Source organism: Lepidothrix coronata, unplaced genomic scaffold (assembly GCF_001604755.1).
Source record: "Lepidothrix coronata isolate B3197 unplaced genomic scaffold, Lepidothrix_coronata-1.0 Scaffold13, whole genome shotgun sequence".
In the NCBI taxonomy this organism is placed as follows: Eukaryota; Metazoa; Chordata; class Aves; order Passeriformes; family Pipridae; genus Lepidothrix; species Lepidothrix coronata.
The window spans coordinates 2,364,549-2,385,421 of NW_016690193.1; the positions used below are offsets into that span (position 1 = coordinate 2,364,549).

Consider the following 20,873-nt stretch of genomic DNA (forward strand, 5'->3'; position numbering starts at 1 on the left):
CCTCCTGGTGGCTAGGACCAGGTTTGATGTCTTCAGTGGTGTCTGGTTCAGATCTCAGGGTCGTGTTTTGGTACCACTCCCAGACTGAGCTGTATGTTTCTTGGTGTGCATACGTGGTGGGATGGTGCATACCCTCTCATAGCCATGGGATGGCCAGCTCTCTTGTCCATTGATGCATTTGAACAGTGCCTGCCTGGTCCTGTGTGAGCTGGGGGTGGCTGTGTGCAGGATGAGGGCTGTGATCTCTGATATGTTTTAGGCTGTGAACACTGTGTGTTTGGCTGCATGGCCTTTGAAAAGAGAGGGCAAGGGGAAGATGCCTCTCTGCAGCCTGGTGTAAATGTGGCATGAGCAGATGTCATGCATCCCGGAGGAAGAAAAGGCAAGCCCTTGCCTGGTCATGCAGACTTTAGGCAGCGCTAGTGTGGCTGATGCTTTGTAGAGGCCTGTAATGACATTGGCATGTACTGAAAAGTAAGGTCTGGTTTAAACCCCACTAATTAACACTTTTGTTCCGAATTTTAAATTGAGTTATGTATTCAGTTTTGCTTTTAAACTGTTCTTGCAGAGATGCAGGAATTGCCTAGACTGTCAGAATCCTGTCCTTATCTTTATACAGCAGCCAGTTACCATAAATCTCTAAACTCTGGTTACAGTCTTGTTTAAATGCTATATTCATTTTCTGTTGTTTCATCTTCGTATCTATTTCTTACTGTATTTCATTATAAATAATTTACTTGCTTCTGGCCCAAAGTTCTTAGCAGGGAGACACAAGCTGAAGGCTTTTAAATTCAGGCTCCATAAGCAGAGAGTGTTCTTACATTATCCCTGGAAGAGACAACTTCATCACCTTCTGCTTCTTTCCCCAGGCTGGAAAAAGGCAACCTTGGAAAGCAAAACTTCCTATTTAGATTTCTTCTTAAATCTAATTCCTTGGGAGCAAATGCAAGCTTCTTTTTTCTCTCTCTCTCTTTTTAAAAAAGAATTAAGACCAGCCAAAAATCTTCCTATGGATGAGTGTACAATGATCCTGATGCCTTTTCCAGCTCTGGCCTTTTGTCATCTTTCTCCTCTACCTTCTACTTATGTTATTCTTGCCCACCTTTCTTGAAGGAGGTGTTGATCAAAGGATGAAAACTGCCTCAGATCCTCTATATCAAGATATAGAGTTTTTTTCAAGTTGCTTGGTATGTGAAAAGCATCCATTTTTGCACTGCAGTGCAGCTTTACCAGATACCTGGTCTCTCCAGCTCTCTCTCTTTTTTTCCTTTGCCCTCCCATCCTGCTAAATGGACATCTTGTCAAATCCTGTTTGCACAGACTGACAGCTATAGAGGTCTTGGAGAAAAAGCCAGATCCCTGCTCATACACCCTAACAAACAGAATCAAAATGTCAAGGCACAAGTGAAATATATCACTGTGCTTCCCTGTCAGATTTTGGTGATATCACCTGGCTAAATTGACAGAGGAACACCTGCATCAAGTTAACCTGGTTTTATTAGCAGTTGTTTCCCATATTTATATTTGGTTATGAGTATAGAGACTGCTGGGGAGATAGCTTTCACTTATTTCCTGACAAGATGAAATATCCCCTGTTAGTCACACCAGAAGACAGTCAGGACAGTGAAGTGACTTGCAAATAACACAGAAATTAATAAAGAAAAAAATAATTTCACAGCCTGTTGTTAAATTAGCAATTCTTTAGAGTGTCTGGAGTTTCTGGCAGAATTAATACATACTCTAAAGCTTGGGTAGCCTCAGTGCATATCATTTACCCAACAGCAGTAAGAGCCAAATCAGAGACAAGGAGTGGTCCTCGATTGCAAGGGAAATACTGGAGTTATCTGTCTAGTAATCATTCAGCAGCCTTGTTCACAAATAATCAAGAAACATTTGGATTTGGATTACATCTCTCATTTTTTCAAGACAAAAACAATAGCTGGAACGTGATGCGTTAAGTAACACGGGGGAAAAAAAAGGCAGGGAGCAACATACATTTGAGCAGGGAGAAGAAAATATACAATAAAAGTGCAATAAATTTCCCTTGTATTGAAGGGGAGTATTTTTATAGCAACTTTCTGCAAACTGAATGCATCTACATAAATAATGTAGCGACACATTTAATTGCAACTGTTTATTTTTAAATTTGACTGGATGATGGGAGAATTTCTGTGGGGAATAATGAACCTTATATTTTTGCCACTTGCACAACTTTAAAAAAGATAAATTGTGAATGGTATTTGGGCTAAGTGTCAGAGCCTCAGAAGTTTCTAGCTGCTTTCTAGTGCATCTGAAAAGAAACCAACATCCAGAAGCACATCCATATGGAATGCTGGATATTGGGAAGGCCAGGAGATGACAGGGAGGAAAATATTAGCAGTCCCCACCTGAGTCAGAAAGCTCCCATTTGGTCTTTCAGTGCAAAGCATACCGCTTCAAATAAAAGAATTAATACCGGGCTTTTTGTGTTTGTCTTCTGCTGGTTTTTCTGTTGGTGTTTGCATTTCCAGGCTTTCTTCTCAAAAAGGCTAGTAACCCCTTTTCCCTCTCTCTATTTTTTTTCTTCCTCATGACAAGACTGACTCTTCGTATTCTCCTGCAGTCTCTGCATTTCAGGGCTGCTGAGAGGACAAGCAGCATCTTCCCGTACCACCCTCACCTGCTGGGTGTCACAGGATAGATGCCACAAGACTTGACAAGGCTTTGAAAACAAAGTGTGGAAGAGGAGCTCTGGAGTGGCAAGCTGTTAGGGGCAGTAACGTATGAGATGTAAGATGAACAGGTTACAATCTTTTCCTGGAAGGGATAGGTATGCCAAACCCAGAGCGCAGTGCCCTTGCGCCCACACCAGCTGCTCTCCTTTCTCCCCTCATGTTGTCTTCCAGTTGTCCCTTGAACAAATACAACATGAAAGGTTTCTGTAAAGCAGAAGGTTTGCATTGTTTTTTCCTCAAACTTCCATAGGAAGACTGTTTCAAATTGATGCAATGCAAGGGTACAGAGATGGAGCAAAAATTACAAATAAAGATAGTGCTGGGTTTCCAGGGCAAACAGGCTCGTATAGGCAATGTTTATTTCTTGGATATAACTGGAGATAAGCTACATGTGAACAACAGTATTCCCTTATAATAGTTTGAGAATTAAATTTCCATAAATCAAGCTTTGGCAGCTCAAAACCTTAAATAAAAAGCCTGTGAGAATGGACAGTATCACTGCTGCAAAGTATGCTTCAGGCTTGTGCTTTATGGTATGGGGAAGTGGATTTGGCAGGAAGGACATTGTGGTGAGGCTTCATGTAGCAAGAGGAAAGGCAGTGTTTGCTATGCTTTTCTTTTAGCTTCATATCTGAATTCCTGGAACAGTTGCATGACTGTAAAACAGTCATTTCTGGGGCAAGAACAAAGTCCATGAGAAGAGGCAGTGGACAGGGATACTAGCAGGACGTCTCCCTCCCAGTGCATGCTTTTGTCTCAGAAAACTACTGCTCTAGTCTGATAAAGAAACTATCTTCTTGGGATATAACTACATGGGTTTTTTCTCTGGGCTTCTCTTTTTTTTCTGACTGGACTGGAGTCAGGGCAGCTCTAGTTAATTCATGGCAAGGATGACTCATCTCCAGCATCCAAAAGCCACAAGGCCCACTACCCAAATAGTATTGAGATTGGCTTCAAAATCAGGAGGTTTAAAGTGTCAAGTTTATTGATTTATCTTGTGTTTGAGCATTCTTTTTATATGCAGCAAGTTTTTCTCCGGAAGTAGGAGAGATATACTGAAATAAATTCTCCAAACGATTGGAATGTGGAAGCTCCTGCCATTGTCTGGCTGACATGGGAAGAACCAGCAATGCCTCAGGTTGCCCTTTGTTGAGCTCGTTCCTAAAGAGGAACATGTTTGGTGGAATTACTTGGCAAGGCAGACGAGCTGTGAAGTGTTTCAGTGTTCATCTGAGCCAAAGGAGTAGTTTAATCAACTTAACGAATAATCTCAATATTTTTATGTCTGGTTAATTAAACCGGAATAGTGTTCTGTCTGCATGTAATGGGATAACTGCTTGATGTTTCTGCACTTGGCTGTATGTGTGGAGCTTGCTCAGCTTTCTTCATTAAATTTCTCAGGGTATTAATATTTGCCATATCCTCCTTGCACACAAGTCCTTGATTTGTTGCCTCCTAACCAAAGCAAAAGCATCCCGTGATATGTATAACAGGGCAGAATTTAGCTCAGTGAGACCTCCATCTGTAGCTCCAACCAGTGTGCTTCAATGCAAAAACCCATGAGCTTCTATGGAAGGAGGCATGACTGAAGGGAGACAGGTGTTCCCCAAGAGACTTGTCCACGTTTCTTCTGTGCACCTCTATGCTGCCTGCCTGCAGCAAAATTGGCTAGCATCACCTGTACCTGAAATTTGCAAAAAAAAACCAAAACCACTTCCGCAGAATCATAGTTCTGTGCATAAATCCATTTAGCACACTTAGTCCAGGCAACTCTGGATAAATCCTTCCTATTTTTTTTTTTTGATCAGGACTGTAAAAGATCCATCTCTGTCACCCTCTGATGGAATTTGAATAGATGTGTCTAGAGTGACATATGTTCAGCCATAAATTACAAAGGAACAATTTTAAAATAAATTGTCTGCAGCCAGTCCTGCCGAATCTACCTCCTGAGACAGATGATCATAAAGTAGAAGCAAACAAGCCCTTAAACACTTGATGCCGGGTTTGAAAGGATCATTTTGAGAAGGTGTTAAACATCACTCTAGATTGGTAGGATGCTGCCTATTTTGGACCAAATAGTCAGGAGAGGAAAGGCTGATTTTATACCACATAGAAGTATTGTTCTTGCAAATGAAGTTGCTCAAGGTAGAGCCAATCAGAAGGAAATATTTTAAGCATTTTTACTTCTCTTTACTGCCTGCATATGTGCAGTTTATTAATTCAGGCTGAAACCTTAAAATGTTGGTAGAGTAAACACACATGGCATAAATCATCAAAATAAATCCTCCCAAACGTCATATTTCTTAACCACAATGGCTTACAATTGTCCAAACCACAGCATAATTAGAGAATCTTTCTTTTTTTGCTGGCTGGGCTCCAGATCCCTATGGCAGACTGAACCAGAAGACTAAAATCCTTTTATTGTAATATTGTGCTAGCAAACATGTAGCTTTGAAGAACTCTATTTTCCAGGAGCTTTTGCCGACTGATCTTTGCATTACTGTCCATAATAGGTGCACACAGACAGACACAGCGGAGTTTTGGCTGCATCATTTTCAAGTTTGATCCTGTCCCCCTGTTGCCATTAGGGATGATGCTTGTTATTGCTATTCAGTCAATGCCACTATTGAACTCGAGGGAGTTCTGTGCCTTGTCCATCAATCCTTCCCTCGCCTAGCGCAACAATGCCGCTTGAATGTTTAAGTTCCCATTTGTGTAACAAAGGATAACCTGGGTCCATGTCTTTGTGTGCAGAAACCCCCAAAATAGACTCTTGCACCTCTTGGATTATGTGCAGAGCCAGGCATCTCAAGTTATGTGTACAAGCATGCAGAAATAAATGTGTCTCTGCTGCCTTCTGTGTCTTTAATTATATTTTTCCTTTAGATGCAGCATTGTAAATCATCGCTTCCTCTGTTTAAGGGAGTAAAATGATTTCGGTTTGTCTTCATTAAAAAACCAAAGACAGTAATTTGAACATCATTTAAGTGCATTTGTCCCATTCCTCAGACAACAAAGTAAAAATACTTAGATGGATTTTTATAGACAGAGATTTATGAAGATATATATTTTATAGCTATGATAGGCAGAGAAGCGGTAGCAACAGGATGTGGACTGCCTTTTTTTATTGTAAGCCAGATAGTTGGGGCTCAGTGAGATCAACCTGGATTTGTCCCTTTTAGCCAGAGAGCAAGGAAGATGGCGGGTGCCACCTGGCCTGAGAGCTGAAGGAGCCCTTGTACACGCTTGCAGGAGCATCCAGCTGCTGGTGACAGAAATTTTGTGTTTGCTAGGAAATGACACTTCATCTCAAGTAGTGCTTTCTCTAGAAATGTACCAGTTTCTCCTGGTGTTTTTTTGGACAAGAAAGTTTGGCAAGAAAACCCCCACAAAACCAAAGCACAGCCAGCTGTGCAGTTGACACAGTTGGTGGGAGCACGCTTGCGCAGTGCTGAGTGCTTTTGAAAAATCTTCTGTTTCCCTTAAGAGCATTTATTTTCCATAGCTTGCTTTCCTTCTGCAAAATCAAACCCAAATGATAGTGTGGGTTTGCATATATGCCAGAATAAATCTCCTTCACTGCTCCTCCATCACACTGCTGAGAGTTTAGGCTTGACTCATGCTTTGCCTCATTGATTGCTTAAAAATCTTCTTTAGAGCAAAGTTGGAATGTGCAGAAATATAGCCCATTAGATCCTAATGTAAGCATAAGTGTTTTCAAATGTATTGTGTTTTAGGTATTTTTATGGCTTGTAAATGTAGCTGACTTGGGAATTTGATGAATTTTTCAGAGTGTTGACATATGATGAAGTTTTATACCATTTGGAAGAAACACATTAATGTTATTAGTGGCAGTTAATTCTTAGTTTTCTAGCAACTATGGTTACGTTGTAAATTGTTGTGTGACAATTTAGTTAGTCACATGGTAGAAAAAAGTGGTATTTCAGAGGGAGGAACTGAAAGTACTAATTTATTTATATATTTATATACTTTTCAAGGTTGTTTTGGTATTCAGAGTTAGAGCTGATTTCAATGTGGAGTGGAAATAATTCAGCCTAACTTATTGTGCGGTTGGACAGAATAGTATCTAAAGACACAATGTTTTCTTAGGGAAAAAAAAAAAGCTTAAAAGAATATTTCCCACTTGAGATGCATGAATTGGCTTACATCCAAGGTAAGAGCTGAGTCTCTTTCTTCAAAGTGCAAAGACCTCAAATGCCCCACTTATCCAGCAAGCTCCAGGACACCATTTAAAAAGACCCTAAGCAGATCTTGGGCTACAGCACTGGGTGTTGGACTTCCCGAAAGATGCTGCCAAATCTACTGGATTGAAGCAAACTGGCAGCTTCAAATTGCTGTGTTTTGTTAGTGGGTATTTATTTAGTTCCCTTCAAATACCCAAGGCGTAATACAGGAAGCAACATAGCACTGTTGCAGATAGAGAGACAAAGCCTAAAGGAGATATAATCAAGGCATTTTACACATTTTACTGTAGCTTTATAGCTGTGGCAGCAATTTCAGTGTCAGCCTGCAGTTCAAGAGAGCTGTTAGAGAGGGCAGGATTAGCTCTTGGGAGTCTGCTTAAAAATTCTGCAGGAGGATGCTCTTTGGTAGGTTCTTGAAAGACTTTTTAGAAGAACCTGGTGATCATCTGTTTATACTGGTTGGAAGACATTAAGACAGTCTATTGTGGTTTTTGTTTTGTTTTTTCTTGTAAGTAAAAGAGCATGTCAGAAGTACAACCTGAGGCTTGAAGCCTCTCAGCATTTTAATTGATTCCACATTATAAAGACTGTACCTTGCTAAGCCCTTTTATAGGTTTTGGACACATCTAAGAGGCAGCAGCCCCCTCTTCTCAGTGCAAATGCTTCAAGGCATGGCAGCTCCAGAGATGAGAACAAGGTTTGGTTTATTTGTAGCTTGTTTTTGCTCAGATCCTTCAGTTCTCGAGGCATATTCCCTTCACCGGAGCAATGTGGTACTGAAAGCAGATTTGATGAGCTACAGAGCTAAAAACACACACATCCTTCCCCCCACGCACATACATACCTCTCCACATCCTGCTTGTTTTTCAGCTGAGAGCTGGCTCAGTGTGGACTATGGGTCTGTCCATGAGGAAGGGAGTTTTAAACTGTGGTTACTTCTGAAAGCTATGGTAATTTGAGCTGTGTATCCCTGTCCAAAGAACTTTGCAGTTTGAAAAGGTAAATGGCACTAAAGGATATGAAGGAGAAGCAAAGGGAGTTTGCATGTTGGGGAGGAAACCTCAGGTTCTGCTGGATAACCTGTGCTCCATCTAGACTGGGCATCTAGTCTAGATTGTTAGATTTAGATTGTTAGATTTAGTCCTTTAGCTTTATTTATGGATTAGTGGCACTTCCTTATGAGTTATACTTGTGGTTTCTGATTACTGTGGAGACTGATTTGGTGCTCTGCAAGGGAGACAGTGTAATTCCTGTTTGAGCTTTATTTTCTGGGACATATGAAAGGTCACTTTCCTAAGCACTTAAGTACTGTGAGCTTATCCTCCCAGCGTTGCAAGAGTGCAAAGGGAGTAATAAGTTGGACCTTTTTCATATCTCCTTGAGTTTCAAGGCTTAGAGGGTCATGTTTCCTACCTTTTCTCTCTCCAGGGACAAAACTGGAATTCCCACTAATACTAATTATGGGATGAAGAGACAGATAGAATATTCTCTAAGCAGCTGGCTGACGTTTCACATTTGCCCTTGTTCTTGTGGGAGACTTAAACTTGCCAGATGCCTGCTGGAAACTCAACAAAGTGGAGAGGAGGCAGTCTAGGAGGTTCCTGGAGTGTGTGGAAGATTAACTTCCTGACACAGCTGGTAAGCGAGCCTGTCAGGGGCTATGCCCTGCTAGACCTGCTGTTTACAAATGGAGAAGGGTGGTGGGAGATGCAGAGGCCAACTTGGGCATTGTGACCACAAAATTATATGGTTTTTGATTCTTGGTGAAGTAAGGAAGGGGGTCAACAAAACCTCTGCCTTGGTCTTCCAGAGGGTGGACTTTGGCCTCTTCAGGCCACTGGTTCATAAGGGGTCCAAGAAGGCCGGACATACTTTAAGAAGGAAATCTGAAAGGTGCAGGAGCAGGCTGTCCCTACGTGCCGAAAGCTGGAGAAGAAGAAGACAGGCCAGGCTGAAGAGGGAACTCTCACTAGAACTCAGGGTAAAAAGACAGTTTATGACCTTTGGAATAAGGGGCAGGCTACTCAGGAAGAGTACAAGATGACGATAGGTCATGTGGGCGAAAGCTCAACTAGAACTCCATCTGGCCACTGCTATGAAAAATAATAAAAAGTGATTTTATAAATATATTAAAAACAAAAGGAGAGCCAAGGAAAATCTCCATCTTTTATTGGATGGGGTGGGGGGGAACATTGTCACCAAGGACGAGGAAGAAGGCTGAGGTACTTAATGCCTTCTTTGCCTCAGTCTTCAACAGAAAGACTAGTTATCCTAAAGGCAACTGGCCCCTGAGCTGGTAGACAAGGATGAGGAGCAGAATAGACCCGCCCCTGCAATCCAGGAGGAGGTAGGTAGTGACCTGCTATGCCACTTAGGCATTCACAAGTCTATGGGGCCTAATGGGATCCGCTCAAGGGTGCTGAGGGAGCTGGCGGAAGAGTTCGCGTAGCCACTCTCCATCATTTATCATCAGTCCTTGCTAACCGTGGAGGTCCCAGATGATTGGAGGTTGGTCAATATGATGCCCGTCCACAAGAAGAGTCAGAAGGGGGATCTGGGGAACTACAGGCCTGTCAGGCTGACCTTGATGCCAGGAATGGTTATGGAACAGATCTTCTTGAGTGCCATCATGCAGCATGTACAGGACAACCAGGAGCTCAGGCCCAGGCAGCATGGGTTTAGGAAAGGGAAGTCCTGCTTGACCGACCTTATCTCCTTCTATGGCAAGGTAACCCTCCTAGTGGATGACAGAAAGGCTGTGGATGTTGTCTGCCTGGACTTCAGTAAAGTCTTTGATACTGTCTCCCACAGCATTTTCCTGGCTGGATGGCTGAGCCCAGAGAGTGGTAGTGAATGGTGCTATGTCCAGCTGCCAGCCAGTTACTACTGGAGTTCCCCAGGGCTTAGTATTGAGGCCAGTCACTCCCCTCTGCTGCTGGAGAGAGGAGAGAAAGTATAACGAAGGATTCATGAGTTGAGGGAGAGATCACTCACCAATTACTTGAAGTGGGGATATTAATTAAATTTATTACTGATAAAATCACAGCAGTATAATGAGAAGTAAAATAAATTTTAAAAACACCTTCACCCCACCCTTCCCTCCTTCCCAAGTTCTACTTTCTCGCCTCCCAGCGACACAGGGAGATGGGGAGTGGGGGTTACACTCAGTTCACTGCAAGCTGGGAGCAGAGTGGCTAGAAAGCTGCTCAGCAGAAAAGGGCCTGGTTGACAGCCAGCTGTGTGCCCAGGTGTACAAGAAGGCCAATGGCATCCTGGCTTCTACAAGGAATACTGTGGCCAGCAGGATCAGGGCAGTGATTGTCCCCATGTACTCAGCACTGCTGAGGCCACACCTCGAGAACTGTGTCCAGTTTTGGGCCTCTCATTTCAAGAAAGACATTGAGGTGCTGGAGAATGTCCAGAGAAGAGCAGTGGAGCTGGTGAGGGGTCTGAAGGGTAAGTCCTACAAGGAGTGGCTGAGTCAGCTGGGGTTGTTCAGTCTGGAGAAACGGAGGCTCAGGAGAGGCTTTGTCACTCTCTACAACTACCTGAAAGGAGATTGTAGCCAGCTGGGGGTTGACCTCTTCTCCCAGGCAACTATTGACAGGATGAGAGGAAATGGCCTCAAGCTGCACCCAAGGGAGGTTCAGGTTGAACATCAGGAAGAATTTCTTCACCGAAAGGGTTGTCAAGCATTAAAACAGGCTGCACAGGGAAATGGTGGAATCATCATCTCCGGAAGTGTTCAAGAAACAACTGGATGTGGCATGTGGTGCTGTGGTTTAGTTGACATGGTGATGTTCAGTCAAAAGTTGGACTAGATGAATTTGGAGGTCTTTTCCAGCCTATGATTCTGTGATAATTGGGTGGTTTCACCAACAGGACCATATACATGCCTGTGGGTATGGAAAGCCTCAGAGATGGTTCTTGCTTCCAGCATGTGTTGCCTAGTGTCAGTGTGCAGCGAAGGCATGAGGCAGCTGGAGAGGAGAGGAGCCCTGCCCATTGGATGCAATCTTCAGCCAAAGCTCAGGGGAGGGATGGTTACGGGGATGCAACTGCAAATCATTTGATGTTAAGGCTTGCAGAAAATAATCTGCCAAGTAGTCCCAGCTGGTTGATGTTATTGGCTTGTTTTCCCTATTTATTGTTGTGTCTCCTCACTGGTACTCACTGTCTCTACTACTGGTATGGTGCATTCAGCACATTGTTCAAAGAGGCTAGTTTTCATTGTAAGAGTGATTGTACCTCCATCCACCCATGTTCCAAGAGTCAGTTTCTTTCAGCATGGCTCTTGTGGGCTACCATCTGCAAGGTACAAAGATAGTTTCTAATCTGATTGCTGATGGTTCAAGGGATCAGTTCAAGCCATTGCTGTCCCAAGATGCTCTTGCTGCCATCCTTCGTTGCAGCCATCTCTCTCTGGCTCATTTTGAAGTGTGCAAGCAAGAGGTTGCACAGATGTTAATGCTCTGTGCCCACAACATTTTGTGATTGCTGTTAAAAATAAAACCAGTGAAATTAATTTGCTAATAATGGATGTGCTACTAACAGAAACACATCCCACTTGTACCTAACACTAGCAAGCTGTTTATGGCATATTTGCTGTGTCTAAAATAATAATTTTTTTCTAGCAACCAATTTAATTTAAAGACTATTTTCACACATCGGTGGCTGTTAATCAGCTAAGGGGTTACCAGTTTTAATACTAAGAAGAAAGAAGCAGATCTCATCAAGCTTAAAACTTGATTTCATTTCTTTTCAACTGGTTTGCTGCAGATTATGGGGAGTCTTAAGGTCATCTTATTTCTCTTGCTTTCTATCCCCTTTAAAAGAGAGATAGTACCATTATATGCACCATTATATGTACTGTGCTAGTTCTATGTATCCTTTCAAGAGCTGTTGAATTGGAAATACCAAGATAAAAATATAAGAAGACTAAAATAAGATTTAATTAGGAATTAAACCCCAGACACCCATGTAATTTTAAATAAAGTCATGTATACTTCATGAAGAGATTATAAGGTTGACTGTCAGAAGACGAATGGTAAGATAAAGACCAAAACCCAAGGTACCTGCAAGGTAGGTTGTTTGTGGCCCTGTTCTGCTCTGAAGCTGATTTCCAAAATGTCTGAGACATTGCTACAGTGGCAGAAAATTGACATGGTACCAGCTTCAAGCACAAGACTGTGCTTGTGATCCACCTACTGTCATACCTGGTCTACAGTGTGGAGGCATAAGATGTCCCTAGGTCATCTTTCATTTAAACAGCATCCATTTCATCACAGCATCCCTGTCTATTAGGCAGTTGCTGCTTGAACCATCTTACAGGCTGTCCTCTCTGTGCCATATACAATGGAAATGTTAAAGAGAAAAATGTTATAATAGATATGACTTAAACCTGAAACACCCATGCAGCTACGGCTCCTGAGCATGGTAATGCAAGTGTGGTTTCCATCAGGAGTTGTCCCCAAGCTGCTCGTCATGAGAGCCTGGAAGACTGTGCTGGGAGAATCCGGTAAATCTCCCTCTGTCCTCCCCAAAGCATCTGCTGCAGGTGTTTGGACTCGGCACAACACTATTCAATGTGGCACTTCTTGCATTTATTTTTATTTTCTATACTCCCTCTTTGCATATCCCATCCTCTGTCCCCGAATTCTTCCTTTCTAAGAACTGACACAAGAGTATTTCACTTATATCTGGTAATACTCTGCTCTGCTGGGCGTTTGTTTTGAGGACTCATGTTGAAATCTTCAGTCACATAATGCTCTTGACTGTTCCTCCTTATAGTTTTTTAATAGAGAAGGGACTTGCCTGACCCATGGGAGCCTGCAGACTATAAAAAAATTGGTCCAGTTCAGTTTTATTTCACATCCCTCATTAAAACATTGGTTATCAGCGTTGTGCATCTCTTGGCTCCATACTTATTCATGAAAACCAAACATTCTCTTTGAGCCGATCTACATATCATACCGTCATTAACAAGCTGTACCTCGTTGAAAATCTGTCAAGGAAAACTGACTTATTTTGCATTTGCTGCTTTGCACAAAATAGAAGCATGGTAAACTTTTGTGCTGTAACGATTTTCTGTCTGTCTTGGTGGGACATAATGAGATAAATTCAAGTTCTTCTTTGCAGGCTAATTACATTGAACACACACTAGATGTAGGCTGCCCTCGTTATATGTTGCACATTTTTGTGCTTTCATTTGCCCATCTCTGTTATCTGTGTGTGCAAGTGAGTTTGATTTGGATTTGAAATACCATTGTAAGCTAGAGAGGAACCATTTGGTGGTCTACTCTCCCAGAAGACTCTCAAGAGACTGCATAGCAAGTCCTTGCTGTAGGTAGGGCAGCATTTGAAAGTGGCTGTGAAGTAAATAAAAGAACTTAACTAGGTGCTGGAAACTGAGAAATGTACTGTAAAGCATGAGGGCAGCTTGTGGCAAGTCTGCTAAAAACTATCAAGAATAAATTCAGCCCTAGGTCTGGTCACTAGTCCTAGTGTATGGACACAAAGCAGAAGACTGCATCCTGCAGAGCCTAGGTGTGGAGCACTAGTTGGGTGATGAGCAATTTTGGAAAATGGATTTTTAAAACCTGTAAATCCCTCCAGTACAACTAGTTATTCTGTGCCTGTCTTGTGAGAAGAAAAGAGAGGTGGGAGATAGTGTGGGAGGGTGCCCAGTTTGGGGAGGTCAGCAGGGTTCCTGGAGATGAGCATCCCCTGGAGTAGGGCAGAGAGGGTGCAGATGCATGATGGCAACCTGTCAGCCAGTAGTGGGCTTGGGACCTGCTTTAGAGTTGCACGGTGCTTGCTGTGAGAGTTTTGTAGTCTGTGTATGACTGTGGAAGTGGGGCCTGGGGGAGGTCTGTTGGATGCTCTTGGATCACACCACTTTTTATGCATGAGTGATCTTAGTCATCAAAGACTTACTGGTTAGCTCTGGGAGTTAGGAATTGATGTGCAGGTGCCTCACCTTTGATGAAGAAGCAGCTGATGTAAAAGGGAAGATGTCGAGAGGGTTTCTCCGGTACTGAAGGAAGCAGAGCCAACTTTAGAAGCAGATGTCCTAGTTGCTTGATCAGAGGAAAGGGATCACTAGTAAAAATCTATACTTTATCTATGGTGAAGATGAATTCTGTCATCAATTGCTGAGTTTTAGCACATGCTGTGAGTGTCTGGGACATTCCTGATGGGATAATATTAGTGCTTTTGCAGTGAACTCATTTTCTTTACGAGCTAATTACAACTGGGAAAGTTTGAATGCACATGGAAAGGCTCTGGGTTTTCCAGGTAAGTTCTGTAAGTCTGATAGAAGATTTGTGCATCCTTGATATCATGCTAGGGCAGAAATACTTTAGAGCAACTCTGAAGGAAGAAAGGTAGCATCACTTGGAGCTGCTTTAACACATCTCTCTGTTTCTGCTTTTTGAGACAAAGAGAAAATCAAGGTTTCCTCAGTTTACTAACAGTGTATCTATAATTCTGCATATAATGGTATGACTACAGGGCTAGCTGTTTTTTTTCCTAAAACACTACTTGCAAACCTGTGGCTGTCACTGCTTCTGACTAAGTGTGCACACACGAATGAAGTACAGAGACCTTTGCATAGATGAAAGAGCATGTGTTTCAGGAGGCTGGAAACAAGATATTACTGTATTCACTTCAAATTATTTAAAAAAAATCCCAAGCTACCTTTAGCACTATATTTGTAAGAAGAAAAATAGCTCTCAGATCAACTCTTTGTGCCTCGTCATGCATATATATTGGAGCTGGAAGGAATATCTTGTACAGTGAGCATGCCTGGTTCAGGCTATAGCCAGAATAGTCTGTCTTATGTGGAGCACTTTAAAATTCATCACAGGTTTGTGGGGAAAAGACCCTAGGGAAGTAGCCTTATCACAATGTCTTAAATCTGTCAATCTTGAGATCCCCTCCACCACCATGTTGCTATTTGTTTGCTGAGACATTGATTTCTGGGTGTAGAACATCTTAAATGAAAACCACAAGATGTATTTTACCTGTTTTTCTAAGACTAAATGAAAAAAAAAATCACAGTAATGTTTTCTAAAGCAGATCCCAGAAGATGTTACCTCTAATGCATTCAGCAAGGAAAATAAATACCCAGCAATGGCAGATGCTAAGGGAAAAAATAATCGACAAATTCTAATTCTCTTTTCATGCAGATATTTAAGTATGTGCTATCTGTTAGTGTTTTTAAAATATGCAAACCAAATAGCTTGCGAGTGTTTGTCTGTTTTATAGCTGAGGATATGGGGGTTTTTAAGACGAAATGTGAAGACACTAATTTTATGATGGGAGAGCTTAGCCTGTGGTTCTTCTTTTCACAGTATGCAGACCTGGGTTCTTCAAAGCTTCACCCCACAGTCCATCCTGCAGCAAATGTCCCCCCCACAGCTACACGCTTGATGAAGCATCCACATCTTGCCTGTGTGAAGAACACTATTTTAGGAAGGAATCAGACCCACCTACAATGGCCTGTACAAGTAAGCATGTGCTTATAGGGTTGTTTTTAATCCTTTCCAGCTGTTCCTGTACTGTGATTAGACATTATGATACTAATTAATGTGCTTTTTCAGGCTCTGGACTGGAGTTTGAACTAGTCTTGACACACTTGTAATGTCAATGGCTTTGTCGATTGTAATCCCAGTTACACGAGAGGAGACTTTTCAAAGCTTTTTGCTTCAAAAGCTGGCATCAAACCCAGAAAGCATTTTTATAATGAACCATGCTCCATCTCTTGCCACTGGACCCTGGGCAGACTCAGCCAGCAGCACAGCATTCAGACATGAGTACCAGTGTGGAGCACTCATGCGGGAGGATTGATGGGCAGTGCTTGTCAGCAGTAGGCAGGGGTAGAATCTACATGGTCCTGCTTAGAATCATCTCAGCTCATTTTCAGTAAACAAGCAGGGAGAGAGATCTATCTTTTCAATCTGCCTGGAGATGCTCACTCTTCAGGGTAGTTTAAAACTCTGCAATGGAAACTGCTTCTCCAATCTGCAGTGAAAATGTAGAACTTATGCTCTTTACATAGGGGGAGGGCAGTCTAACAAGCACATTGGAGTACTGGGAGTCCAAGGTGGGATCAGTGTAATCAGAATCATTAATTTTGCCCTTCCCCTGTTATCTGTGAGCTATCCTGTCAGCTGTACCTTGAAAGTCTCTTGTTCAGTTTATGTTTCAGATAGTTAGGGCCATAATTTACATGCCCCCAGCCAGTCCTGTTGGTGAGTGCAGCACAGACCTGAGCTGGGTCTGTCATGCTCCGAATGTAATTTTCATGATGCAGAAGGGGTTAAAAGGGACCAAAGAGGACTGAACTACTGGTGCTACTACAGTAGCTAACTACTGCAGTTAGAGCTTCCAAGAAACTTAAACAATGGCAGAAAAAGTAGGTTTATGAGTCCATGCATGCTCAGAGCTGCCGAGCAATGGTGCAGAGGTGACTTCAGTGCTGTTTTTCTTGCATCGTGTCGGCATGGTAGAGGCTTTTTGTACCTTTCCCAGTGAATACAGGTGTCCTTCCTAGCTTCCCAAGTTTGCATTTCAAAAGGAGGAAGAAAGAGTCCGTTCCTGTAGGAAAGATACTCTTGCAAAGGAAATTGCCCTCGGCAGCTCTCTGCTTGCCTGAAGGAGGCACTTGGAGCAGAATTGGGCCCCTTGAACTCTGCCTTTGATTTTCACCAGGCAAAGGAGCATGAAGCACATGGGTATTGGAAGGTGTGCTGCAGGGAAGGAGAAGACAGCCTTAGGCAGCATTGCAGTCACTGGTGCTGTCAGATCGAAGTGGTCTGGGGGATGAGTCATTAAAGCACTTCTCGATTTGTTAAATAGGTATGCCGGTGTCTTTTGCAGCCCTAGCTAGGGTGGGTTACAGCATGAAAAACTTTGATACCAGGGCTTCTTGATGTTCATTTTGCCCCTTGGCCTGACTTAAAAATCATAAATAATTGAGAGATAATGTGGTCCAGCATGGTATTGGGAAACACACTGAGCTCTGGAAACACTCAAAAAATTGGCTTTTCTGTGCAGACAGAACCAAAGCCAGGAACTGATGGAGAGTTATACCAGACTCTGGTATCCACTGTGCCTCCTGCCCACCATTAGTGGTGTTGCTCTCTGCCCCTTCTCAGGATGTAAGGGTATGCATCCAGTCTGTCCTGATGGTGAATTAGCACAGGGAAGGAGCTGCCATCCCTAAAGAAGATGTTTATGCATGCCTATGGCCTGAGCATAGGGCAGGATGTTCAGAGAGGTACAAGCAAGGGTCAAGCACGTCTCCCTCCTAGGTTTCTGATGCAGTTTGAACCCTGTATGTAAAGTCTGTAATTTCCGATTCTGCAAATACTATGGGATTTTGGTTTTATGGCTTTTTTTGTGGGTTTTATGCTTATTTACTGGTGGTGGTTGGCTAAGTTTGTTGGGTTTTAACATTTGGGTGTTTTGTTTCAGGGTGGGTTTTATTTTTGTTTTGAAAGCTTACTATAAGCTAGTTTAAAGTGCAGGCATGGTGCCTGAAGCTGTGTTAGGATATGGTTTGGCAGGGTACTGAGTGCTTCTGGGGCAGATGAGAGGTTTAATGCTGATCAAGGCACTGCTCAGCTTCTGTTGCCCACTGCAAACCCCAGTGCAGCAGTTGAGGATGTTGCAGCATCTCTGCTGGCATTCATACTTACAACCCCAAAAGCAGGGTGGATTATCTGTGCCTTCTCCATGTCCTTCAGTCACCCTCACTTTCCCCATGCATCTTTTCTTAGGATTTTGTCCTAATCCTGCTGTATTTGTGCTGAAGGTGATGAGGAGGGCATGTGCTACACCAGCTCAGTGGCAGGGGTAGAAAATTTTGGTAGGGACAGTAACGTGTAGGTAGCAACACTAACATTTTAAACCAGTCCAGTTAGATCTGGAAGGCAACATCTCATAAACTAAAACACAGGCAAGACAGACTTGAGTCATGAGTGGTAGGAAAGTATTGCAAGGGGTTTTTTAATGTTTTTATTATTTATTGCCACTGTCAACTGCTCAGTTAAGTACGGGACAAGGGAGAAATACATTTTTGTTTCATTTTTTCCAGTGTGGTTTGTAAGTAATGATTGGTAATTTTGAAATTAATAGTAATGTGATGCATGAAATAATTACTGCCCCCAGAAAAAAAAATGGCTCTGAAGGATATTTTAAAATTCTCTTAATATTATTTTGTATCTTCCAGGAAGTAATTGTGCTTTATTTCTTCTTAAATTAAGTAATCCTAGTTTCAGTTCCTTGCACAACATCTCTTTAAAACCAAAACGTAGTTACACCCTTTCTTTTCCCATCACACCTCTGACAAGTAGCCCTATTGCTGTTCAGAGCACGTTGGGGAAATATTTGTAGTATTATGACACATGGGACAAAGATTTTATAGTATTTGGTGTCAAATTGTGCTTGCAAAAAGTTTAGAGTTAACTTTGCATGTGTATATATATATATATTTATATCTTGAGGGTAATTTCTCTTGTAGGTTATTTTTTTTTTAAATATTTGCCTCAGTAAATAACAGGTTTGCTGTCCATCAAGAAAAAATACCAATATCTTTGCTTTCAGAAATTTACCTCTTGTCACTAAATTCTGGTGCAGAAGGGGTGAATTTTACATGCTTAGGGTACAAAGTAGCAAACTCAAAAATTATTTATGTATTTTAAAAAATCAGGGGACTAATATCTTTGTCCTTGACAAAAGGAGTTTGGAAATTAAAGGAGACCACCTTAGCAGACCTAGGGCCACCTCTTCTTAAGGTAAAACACCTTTTTGTTCTCCCAGATGGGGTTTAACCAAGTCCTATCCAAGTACAGTTTCAGGATTCTTCAAGTAGGTCTTGTTAGGTATCTGTAGACTACTAAAGACCTTTCTCTGACGCCCTATGAGAATGCTAATTTTGTAGGTTATGAAGTCCCACTGGCTTTAAACCATTTCCACTGAAGCTGATGTTTGTTAAACCTTCAAGAAGAGCAGCTGACTTTTCTGTACAAAGCAAGTAAAAACCACTGGTGATTTTACAAAAGTAATAATTTATCCCCCGTTAAAGACACATTGTCCAGTAAATGTTTCTTGTGCCTGAGTTCTTTATTTTTTCCTAGAGTAATGGCATCAGCAAAAGGGCATTCATCCTGTGAAAGAAAAAAATAGGGCAATTTAACCAGTAAAACATATAAAAAAACCCTTGAGTGCAATATATATAACTCCACACAGCTCCAGTGATGAATGTCATAGTTTCCATTGTATCAGTATGAGTATAACACTGCAGAAGGTAGTACTCACTTGGGCTGTACCTTGATGTCATTAGCTAAATAGCACTGGATCCCCAAGGCACAGCTTGTGAGTGGCTTGTTCCTTGTTCATAGTGATCTGAAGAGATCACATAAAACAAAGATGGTCTACCATTTCCTAAGCTACCTTAGCTTTTCTCTTCAACTGCTTTTCCTCCAAAGAATAAAAAAATACATCAGAATTATTTATTTCCTCTGTCAGCAAATTTCTCATTGAATCAGAACAGCTTGAGTGCAAATCATGACGGTGTTTCAATTTATCAGTGTTACCAATTGTATAGACTTAGAAAGGGGAATAGGAAAGGGAAATAGAAGAAAATGCTTTTGGTTTATAAGGTAATTTCATTTTTTCAACGCTGCCTGTTTTAAATAACAAATCAAGTTTAATTATCACAACAAAACGATGACAGCCTAAGACAGCTTGTTAGGTTCGTATGGATCTCTAGCTAATGAAGCTACTTGTCGGACTCTTTTCAAGGAACTGCTCATGGGTTTTGACAGCTTCATTCAAACTGAATGAAGTGTGTTGTGTTGCCTTCCCTCAGAAAAATAACAATCTTTGCTGCATAGCTTCTGGTGGTGCTGTGACTAAAATCCATCCCAGCTTGCTTTGATAAATTTCTCCTTTCTTCCTCATTCGTTAGCATTCCCTGAGTACTTAATACGTGGATTTCTTGCATGAGACTCCTGCTTGTCCTTTCACGTTGTCTTCAGGGTTTATCTGCAGCTTGCCCTTCATCTGCAACACGAGACTGTTAAAAACAAAAAGCTTGCAAGGAAGCAGTCTTGAAGGTGTCTCCAGGTGGGCTTTGCTTGTCCAGCCACAGCCTTTCCCACCAGGATGAAGAAAAACAGCTGACTTTTTGCAAGTGCTGTGGTACCTCTGTAGCACCTGTTCCTCCTTGGATAGCCTTGCCAGAGCCATGCTGGCATCCTGAGTGGAGAGGCTTGGCAAAATAAGCAAGTGCAGTGTGGCTAACCAACCGTGCTGCAGCTTGGCAGGGGCCAAGAAGGCTGCTGTTGAATAGCCGGATATGGCCGTGTTTCCAGTGATCTGTGTAGATCACCATCTGCTTTGGGCTACACTGAGTGTCTCGCTGAAGTGTGATTTGGATGCCCAAGCTTAGGTTTCACTGTTGCCAAATAGCTGATGAGAAGAGACGGATACACACAGAGGAAAGATTCGGCATCTGGGTTGAGTACCTAAGTAGTGCGGAAACCCTAGTGAATATCTTATTTTAGGGCCTAGGGCTAGTAATATAGGGGCAGTGGGGTGAAGAGGGGGACTCTTGCCTCTAGTGAAGCTAACAAAGCTTGGACAGAGCAAGGACTTGCTGCTCCCTTTGCAGGAAGAGCAAGGAGAGCACCAGAGGCAATGCCTCAGGGTAGAGCACTCCTCCTGTTGGGTTTGAGCCACCCAGTGTCTTGTCCTCCGACACAGATGACTGTGTCCCAACACAGACCGCTTGAGGTGAGATGGGAGTGCTCAAAACAAATTCCCTATTTTCCCAGTTCTTCAGGTGCTGCTGCAAGTGATCCCTTTGTGCTTTCTGACACATGAGCAATGGAGCATCTCTTTTTAGCTTAGAGAGTAGTAGCAAGCAGGATGACTGATAATACTG

General features: G+C 42.3%; 1 protein-coding gene across 6 annotated transcripts in view; it reads left to right on the forward strand.

Annotated features, from left to right (window-relative positions):
- EPHA5 (EPH receptor A5) overlaps positions 1-20,873 on the forward strand; it is a 200,407-nt gene that overhangs the window by 95,316 nt on the left and 84,218 nt on the right. For all 6 annotated transcript variants that reach the window (XM_017805944.1, XM_017805949.1, XM_017805946.1 and 3 more), the window contains exon 4: positions 15,274-15,429. In XM_017805944.1, the coding sequence (XP_017661433.1) occupies positions 15,274-15,429 (156 nt within the window). The remainder of the gene's footprint in view (positions 1-15,273; positions 15,430-20,873) is intronic.